This window comes from Salvia miltiorrhiza, chromosome 5 (assembly GCF_028751815.1).
Source record: "Salvia miltiorrhiza cultivar Shanhuang (shh) chromosome 5, IMPLAD_Smil_shh, whole genome shotgun sequence".
Taxonomy (NCBI): domain Eukaryota; kingdom Viridiplantae; phylum Streptophyta; class Magnoliopsida; order Lamiales; family Lamiaceae; genus Salvia; species Salvia miltiorrhiza.
Window position 1 is genome coordinate 30,556,096 of NC_080391.1, and position 9,689 is coordinate 30,565,784.

The 9,689-nt window shown below is 33.9% G+C and overlaps 1 protein-coding gene across 1 annotated transcript; it reads left to right on the plus strand.

Annotated features, from left to right (window-relative positions):
- Positions 1–269: 269 nt before the first annotated feature.
- LOC131025793 (uncharacterized) lies at positions 270–1,199 on the plus strand. The gene is made up of 3 exons (XM_057955582.1): positions 270–413; positions 469–597; positions 693–1,199. Exons 1-3 carry the CDS (start codon positions 270–272, stop codon positions 1,197–1,199), a joined length of 780 nt encoding a protein of 259 aa, XP_057811565.1.
- Positions 1,200–9,689: the final 8,490 nt, after the last annotated feature.

Below are 9,689 nucleotides of genomic sequence, written 5' to 3' on the forward strand. Positions count from 1 at the left end.
CACACCACGAATAACGAAGAGAATCCAGATTGATCTAGCACAAATACAAGCATTGGAACTTTGTAGAAGAGGCACAATTCGAAGGTTAGCAAGAGGCATACAAATTAGCAAGAGCACAGTGGGCAGATAAGTTCATTTAGGGCTAATCAGAGCGCATACAAGTGCCTTAAAGCCTGATCTGACAGCCCCTAATAAGTTGCTCAGGTTAAGGTTTTCTCTACAAAGCCATTGAGTATGATAGGATTGCTAATATTCTGAAATTTAAGACAATGCATAACATAGTTCACGTAGATGAGAAATGGTTCTACATGACAAAGGATTCACATCGTTTTTATCTCACACAAGAGGAGATTGAACCACACAGGAGCTGTAAAAGCAAAAATCACATCATCAAGGTGATGTTCATGTGTGCGGTATGCAGGCCTATATTTGATGATGATGGTAATTGCATTTTTGATGGGAAAATAGGTATTTTCCCATTCACAGAGTCTGTTCCAGCTAAAAGAAGGATTAAGTACAGAGCAGCAAGGTACTCTAGAGACAAAACCAGTGCAGTCTATAACACAACAGGTGACTAGACAGATGTTCATAAACAAGGTATGGAAAGGAAGAGAGATATGCACACAATGTAAAGGTTTACTTTATTGTGTAGAGTTAATATGCATAATGTGACTTAAACGTTGTTTTTGTAGATTATTCCTGCTGTAATGACTAAATGGCCTCGAAATGCATCCAAGTTGATTTTCATTCAACAAGATAATGCGAAGCCACATATAACTGATTCAGATTTAGAGTTCAGACAGGCTGCCACTCAGAATGGGTTTGATATAAGGCTCATTCAACAACCCCCCAACTCACCAGACACGAATGTCAATGACTTGGGGTGGTTTAGAGCAATTCAAAGCATTCAGGAAGAGACAGCTTGCACAAGTGTTGATCAACTAGTTAATGCAGTGTGCAAGAGCTTTATGGAGCTCAGTCCAGTTGCCTTGAACAAGGTATTCTTATCACTACAAGGGTGTATGATAGAAACAATGAAAATCAAAGGCCACAATGCATATAAACTGCCACATATGAAGAAGGATGCTCTCATTAGACAGAATGCCCTTCCAATCACATTGGAAGTTGACAAGAATCTAGTTAATGAGTGTATAAATCACATGATACAGTCAGGGGAAGAAGCAACCATGCAAGACTAAAAGGCACAGCTTGGATATGAAGATCAGCTTCAAGGCACAACAATTTGAAGCATAGAAATGGAAGAACGCCCCTTTTTGTAAAGCTAGCAGTGGGGTTTTTTGTTTTTGTAAAGGGAAGATGCTCATTTTGTAAAGTTTCATTGAACACAGATGTAAAAAAGCCAAGTAGCTCAGTGGCTCCCTTTTGTAAAGTTTTTTGAAGATGTAAAAAATGAGTATCAGAACATTGCAACCAACACAAGCATACAAGGCAGAGAATAACAACTGACATACTTAAGGGGCTACACAGATCGATGGCCGCAAACACATCTCATCGAGGAGATTCATTAATGTGTTTCATGGCCAAATTGGCAACTCATTTAAGGTTTAATTCCACATAAATTCACAAAAACTCATCATATTAGCCATATAAACACAAAGCCACCTATGCTCTTGCCAATTAAACATACAGCCAACAATCACCAACAACAAAGCATCACAGATGCAGCCAACAATCACCAATAACAAAGCATCACAGATGCAACCAAAAATCACCAATAACAGAGCATCACAGATGCAGCCAACAATCACCAATAACAAAGCATCACAGATGCAACCAAAAATCACCAATAACAGAGCATCACAAATGCAACCAAAAATCACCAACAGCAAAGCATCACAGATGCCAAGGCACAATCAGAAAGTTCTCACCGGTATCATGAACGGAAAATAGATGGCGTAGAACCTATCAACGATCCTCTGGAATCGGAAAGGCGGAGGCGCCGCCTCTTCCTCTGGAATCGGAAGGGCAACAGGCATCACCTCTTCCTCTCCTTCAGCCACCACCACCTCCGGTGGTTCGGTCTCCGGGGCAAAGGTCTCCGACAGATCGGTAAAAGGAACCATAGTGCCCTTTCGAACCACCTTCCTTCGAGCCTCTCTAACCACCTTCCGTCGAGCCTCCCGAGGTAGACATGGAATGTAGTGACTGAGATCTACAGTAGAGCAAGCCCCATCGAAAAATTGAGAGTCAGAGACGTATCCGCCACTCAGAGACTCTTGGTCGACGAAATCGATCAAGGATCGGTCGGACTCCGCAGGAATCAGCGTGGATTTGTGAGTATTCATCACAGTGGGGTGGGTTGCGGTTGATCGGCGAAGGTGGGCGGCGGAGGTTGAAGAATCGGTAGGGTTTGCGTCGCTAGAGAGAGAAGAGAGGATTTAGGGTTTGCACCGCTTGAGAGAGAGAAGAGGAATATCGAAAATGAAATGAAAAAGGGCCGATAGAATTAGTGATAATTAGGAGGAACATCTAATTAATTAGCCCCATTATTATAATGTAAATGAGCCCTAATTATTTCTAATTTAAGACTGAGCCTATTGGGCTGGGACGTCCCAAAAAGGAAAGCGAGCCTATTGGGCTGGGACGGAGGGAGTAATAAATAGTTAGATTTTGTGTATTTTCAATTAATGGTCAAATATTGTGTTTTATTTTTCAAAATGACTATTTCAAAAGCGCAGCCTTTTTATTAATGGAGTCAATATTCAAAACTATCTATTTTTATATGACAAACATATTGTTGTAAATATATACTTCCTCCGTCCACGAAAGAACTTCCTATCTTTCCTTTTTGGAAGTCCACAAAAAACTTCCTACCTATTTTTAGATTATACCCCACCACTTATAATTACTTACTTTTCACTTTTTCACAACTCTCAATATTAATTATAACACTTTTTCACCACTCTCAATACATTCAACAACTTTTTCTCTACTCTCATTTGACTCAACAACCTTTTACTTAAAACCCGTGTCACTCCCTCTTAGAAAGTTCTTTTATGAACGGAGGGAGTATAATATAGATAATAACCAAACCCTAAACCTTAGCTTTGTATACATAAGTTCCTACAGATTTATTATCTGCACGCTATTCTATTTTCTTCTCACCTTCTCTCTATTTTATAACACTTCTAATTATGAAGAGTTTTCAATGTTATTATTATTGCTTCATTTGGCGTAACTGGATCTAACGGTATTGTATGATCCTAAAGCTTCATCCTCAGTAGGGTTTTCCCTTATGGTATTAATAATTTCTTATAAGCTTCGGATATTCTGAATATGTTTCATTTTAAACCGAATAATCCAATAGCTAATTGATATTCATTTTTGTATCAAGATTTTATATTTAAGTTTGTTGAGTTTCTATGCAACTAAAATTTTAAATTATTTTATTAAAAATTTAATTTATTAAATATAAAATATATTTATTAATTAATAAATTATTAATTTATTGATTAATAAATATCTCTCTAAATTAAAATAAAATAAAAAGTTGCGATCCTGACAATATCAACTTGTAAAAAATTTATTGAATTACAATAATGTTAGGTTCATAATTTCGGTTTGGAAATGGGGCCGAGTAAGGATTAATTCCAAATTGGTAATCATGTTCCGAATCACGAAAGCACATACATCAACATTCACTAGATGCGTTGATATTGAGCGTATATATGAATATATGATGTTGGTGATTTGAAGCTCAATAATATCCTCTTGAGATGTACGAATTATTATTAATATATCTCTAATCAAAATTCGGCTCACTATTCGATATGGACCCCATTTCTATATATTTAACTATTTTTGCTCATAAAGTTTAATCCTATAATATTAGCAAACATTATTGATATGCTAAATAAAGTATTTTCTCCAACGTTGTATATCTTGATACAATGTATGCAAATGTTTTTCTTTTTTCTTATCAACGATTGTAGTGATGGGATCCGCCGACATTGCTGTTCAGAAGGCGCCCTTCTTTCGTCGAACTTTACGGAATGTATATGCATGTGTCATCACTTATAAAAAGAAAAATAAATTAGAAACTTCTTTTTTAGAACCACTAAATTAGAAATTTCGTATATTCCTTTAAATGGAAAAACTTAAGATAAGTATCACCCAGATGTTGAAGTCTAAGACAACGAAACGCAGCTCAATTAATAAGACGTTTTACTTTTAATAATAAGTTGGAGGTTAAAATGCACATTAAGTACTATTCCCTTCGTCCACAAAGAGTGTGTGGTGGAGTGGAGGACACGAATTTTAATAAAAAAGTTAAAAGATATGATGTTAGTGTTAAAGGGTAGTATTGAGCCCACCAAATTGTAAAAGTAAAGGGTAAGTATTTTGTAAATATTGAGTGTGAATGAGGTTTAAAGTAGATGATTCTAAAAAAGAAAAGCACACAATCTTTATGGACTGATGAAAATAGTGATAAACACACAATCTTTGTAGACGGAGGGAGTACAAAATAAAAAAACTGAATAACTGAATTCTATTTCAAATTTAAGAAATCTTATTATATATTCTCTTCGTCTCAACAACTGAATTCTATTTCAAATTTAAGAAACCTCATTACATATTTCTTTCGTCCACAAAAAAATTGTCATATTATAAAGGGTTAATTGCACCAAATATCACCTACTTTGCCCTGAATTTTCATTTTTTCCATAATTTTAAAAAATTCCATTTTTTATCATAGATTGAATTAGTCGTTCATTTTTCCCACGATTTTTAGCTCTAATGACCGAAAAGTTGACATGGCGCTGATGTGGATTTAAATTTACACATAACATTGATGTGGAATATATATTAATTTAAAATTACTCAAATAACAAAATCACACAAAAATCCTTAATATCAGTTGAATTAGAAAAAAAAATCCCTAAGAATCGGCTTTCTTCTTCTTCAACAAAAATCGAATGTCTTCTTCTCCTCCATCCCAATATCGTCGGCTGCCACCCATCTCGCCGTCGGGGCATTGTGGGCCATCAGCACCCACCGCCACCTGTCTTCCATCGCGCCTCCAGTCCTGTGTCTTCCATCGCGCCGCTAGCGGTTACGTTGGTCTTCATTCTCGCCACCAACCCGCTGTTGGACGATCAACTCCGTCGCCAACAGCTGAAATCGTCGAAGCTCTGCCGTCCTCCGCCCCCCATGCTCAAAAATACAGAATTCTGGGTGCGTGGGTGAAGAATGAAAAAAAAAATAAAAAATTATGGAAAAAATGGAATTCGGGCAAAGTTCGTGATATTTGGTGTAATAAAAAAATGCAACGTTTTCAATCGCCGGAGTGGAACGTGTGTGGCGTGTGCCGGCGAGCCACATCAGCGCCACGTCAACTCCGATCTGAGGAAAAAAAATTGTGGGAAAAATGAACGACTTATTCAATTTGTGATAAAAAAAAATAGAATTTTTTAAAATTATGGGGAAAATAGAATTCAGGTAAAGTTGGTGATATTTGGTGCAATTAACCCTATTATAAATGACATGAGTTTTAATAAAATACAAGAGTGAAGTTATTAATGGAGTAATGGTTTCATTTTAAATGTTTGTAGAATTTTGTGGACACTACTACTATAAATGAAAGTGATATTTTTTTGTTAATGGGCCGGAAAAAAAATCGAGGCAATTTTTTCATGGATTAAAGAAGTATTTTATTTAAAATGATACTTCAACTTATACTTCCTCCATCCCGCTTCAAATGACCCTATTTCTATTTTGGGTTGTCCCACTTCAAATGACTTAACCCAAATTTAGAAATATTTAACACTATTTTTAGGATGGTCCCACCACCACTTTATACGGAAGTTTTCTTCACAGCCTCCTCCGTTAGGTCCGGAGGGTCTTGAATAGGTGTTTGGGGGGGGGAATACACCTATAGGCTATTTTATAAAATGAAACTTTTAGACACAAACTGACTCAACCTTTAGTTAAAATAGTTTTATCAAAACAAGGTTGACGACTGATACTGAATACTCTTCAGTAAAGAGTTATCAGTTAAGTCAAAGACTTTAACTGATACACGTAAGGCTTCAGTCGAGTTTGTTAAACAGAGAGATGTTATGAATCTTACTGACTATCTGAAGATAGATCAGTTAGACTAATAACACACGCAGTGGAAAACTTTTGTTTCGAAATAGCCTGTGATATTAATCACGTTGTCAGCAGTTAAGTTTCTCTTTGCAATTAATCAGTTTTCAGTTTAAGAAGGTAAGAGCACAAGTAAGAAGGTAAATACTGAAAGCTGTAAATAACACAGAGTTTTTTATGTTGTTCGGAAAACACTTCCTACATCCACGGCCAGTTGATCAGACCGACAACTTCATTGGGCATGTGTTTACGGGTGCACAGCAAACCTATACGTGTGCTTACGGGTGCACAGCAAACCTATGCGTGTGCTTATGGGTGCACAGCAAACCTGAACGTGTGCTTACGGGTGCACAACAAACCGAAACAATTGAAGAGCTTATCTTCAGTACCAACATACTAGGTTAGATTTCTCACTCCTAGCGCACACTGGGCACTAAGAACTCACGGAGACATAACACTGGTCTGAACTCCTTTTCGACACAAACTCTCAATTCAGTCCGTTCAAAGGAGGTTTGAACACTTGCCAACTAAACCACAAAGAACAAGTTCTCTGCAGTCAGTTTTACCTAGGCTTTGGATAAACAATATTTGCCTAAGTTCTAAGAGAATATATGTAATCAACAGTGACTAATTTTTGGCTTTGTGATTCTCTTCTTCGATTCAACCTTTGGGGAGGCTTGGTTTTGCTGAGTAACGAATTCGGCAGCATTTCAGCTTATGTTGTTGAATCAGTGAAGATTGAAGTGATCCTCGAGCGCAATTTATAGGAGACGTCTTGAATAGATCCGTTGGCAGAGATGGTCTTCAAGATTTCTTTCGTTAGAGAGTAATTTGAACTTGGGTTGAGGCTTCAATCTTCGAGGTTCCTTGTTTGGTGAGAACGGCTACTTTGAGGAGCAGGAGATATGACATCTCTGAAAAGGTAATCACCAAAAGGAGTTGCCTCTGCAGAGAAAGGACGATCCTGAGATCTCTGCATTTAATGCGGCTGTACTTTCTGGAGTACGTGGCTTCCTTTAAACTTTAGAGGTTCAGTTCGAGGAAGAATGTTTAACCGATACTTGACTTTAGTATCAGTCCGCTGAATCCACGTGGCGCGCATTAAGTAATCAGACGAAACTGATTCTTCGACTGATAAGTCAAATATCAGTATTTGACTTTGCCTTAATCGTCAGTCGGCATCTTCAGTCTTCAGTCTTTAGTCTTCAGAACAACAACTAAACTAGAAAAAGAACTCTAACACTTGAGTTCGAACAGTTCTAGTCTATTACAAGTGAAACCTATTGATTTTGGTATCATCAAAACTAGGATTAGGATATTTCATTAAGTTTCCAACATTATTTATGTTATATTTAGGTTATATACAGTAATACACATTGTTAAAAGAAATTGTATCTAAAATTGAGAGATAAAAAATCGATCATAAAATTGTCCTAAAAAAGAATGACACGAGTTTTAATAAAAATGATCGAGTGTATTGTGAGTAAATAATGAGTCACACTTAAAAAGTAGTGTTAAAATAATAATTAATTATATTATGAGTGGAGAAAATGGTCCGTCATATGATATAAAATTTTCAAAAATAAAAAGTTACTCATTTTTGTGGATGACCCAAAATGACAAAAAAAAAATGACTTTCTTTTCTATACGAATGGGGTATTAATTATCTGTCACATATGAATGTCCATACAACAAATAATAATAATAATAATAATAATAATAATAATAATAATAATAATAATAATAATAATAATAATAATAATAATAATAATAATAATAATAATAATAACAAATTACATGAGTTTTAATAAAATATAAGTGAAGTATTAATGGAGTAATGGCTTCATTTTAAATGTTTGTAGAATTTTGTGGACACTATTACTATAAATGAAAGTGATATTTTTTTTGTTAATGGGCCGGAAAAAAAAAATCAAGGCAATTTTTTCATGGATTAAAGAAGTATTTTATTTAAAATGATACTTCAACATATACTCCCTCCATCCCGCTTCAAATGACCCTATTTCTATTTTGGGTTGTCCCACTTCAAATGACTTAACCCAAATTTAGAAATATTTAACACTATTTTTAGGATGGTCCCACCACCACTTTACACATTTATTACACATTCCTTAATCTTCGTGCCATAATTTTTTTGGCCATTTGAAGCGGGGCGGAGGGAGTATTATTTATGTTATATATAGGTTATATACAGTAATACACATTGTTAAAAGAAATTGTATCTAAAATTGAGAGATAAAAAAATCGATCATAAAATGGTCCTAAAAAAAGAATGACACGAGTTTTAATAAAAATGATTGAGTGTATTATGAATAAATAATGAGTCACACTTAAAAAGTAGTGTTAAAATGATAATTAATTGTATTATGAGTGGAGAAAATGGTCCATCATATGATATAAAATTTTCAAAAATAAAAAGTTACTCATTTTTGTAGATGACCCAAATGACAAAAAAATGACTATCTTTTCTATACGGATGGGGTATTAATTATCTGTCACATATGAATGTCCATACAACAAATAATAATAATAATAATAATAATAATAATAATAATAATAATAATAATAATAATAATAATAATAATAATAATAATAATAATATATTATTATTATTATTATTATTATTAGTGTGTAATTCGTCAAAACTCGACGAGTAATTATTTGTGTTTATAGTTATAGTAAATGAAAGAATTTAATATTGGAGATATACATCTGAATTTGACATGTAAAAAATGATTTGCTATTTATTTCATCACAAAAATGTATAGTAATATGTGTTAACTATCCATAAAAAAGTAAATAAACATGTTTTAATAGAGACTCGAACATTACTAACTAAATATTAATATACTTAAATAATTGATTAAAAAATTTAAAAAAAAATCACACAAACATATTGATAAATGTTTGTGTAAGTCAAGAATGTATACTACTCAAATTCAAATAATTTAAAAAATAGAATACTTAAAATTGGAGAAATTCAATGTAGAAATGTCGAAAATGTTCATGCAATCTATAATATATGTACTCGTATGTATTCCAAAATTGATTAACTTTTCGAGCGTGTTTAATTTTGTAATTATAAATTGTTGCAAATTTGTTTATTTGTATCCATTTATAATTTATATATTTTGATTCCTCCCAAATTTTGAGTAAGAAGTGATTTTTCTATCGATTCATATTTCAATCTCGTATAGTAATACCCATTATTAAATAATATCTTAATAATTTCAACATTTACTACCATAAGGATGAAAAGGTACTCTATTGTTATAATAAGATAATATCGACTAAACAATATTACTCTCTCTGTCCACATCAAGTGTTGTCTTTTTGACATTTTTGTTCATCCACAATAAGTGTGATCTTTTCATTTTATGACATATACCCTTATATTTTTACCATATCACACACAATATTTATAAAAAACTTATCTCACAAACCATTTATTAATTACATAATAAATCAATTTTGATAGTCTCTCGCTCCACTTTATACACTGCTAAAATAGAAATTTATTAAAAAGGAAAAAAAGATTCGTCTAGAGGCAACAAAACAAAATC

Coding starts and splice junctions, on each gene's coding strand:
- LOC131025793 (XM_057955582.1), top strand. CDS start 270: ATGCATAACATAGTTCACGTAGATGAGAAATGGTTCTACATGACAAAG. Junction 414..468: donor AGGTGATGTTCATGTGTGCG/GTATGCAGGCCT, acceptor ATGGGAAAATAG/GTATTTTCCCATTCACAGAG. Junction 598..692: donor GACAGATGTTCATAAACAAG/GTATGGAAAGGA, acceptor TTGTTTTTGTAG/ATTATTCCTGCTGTAATGAC.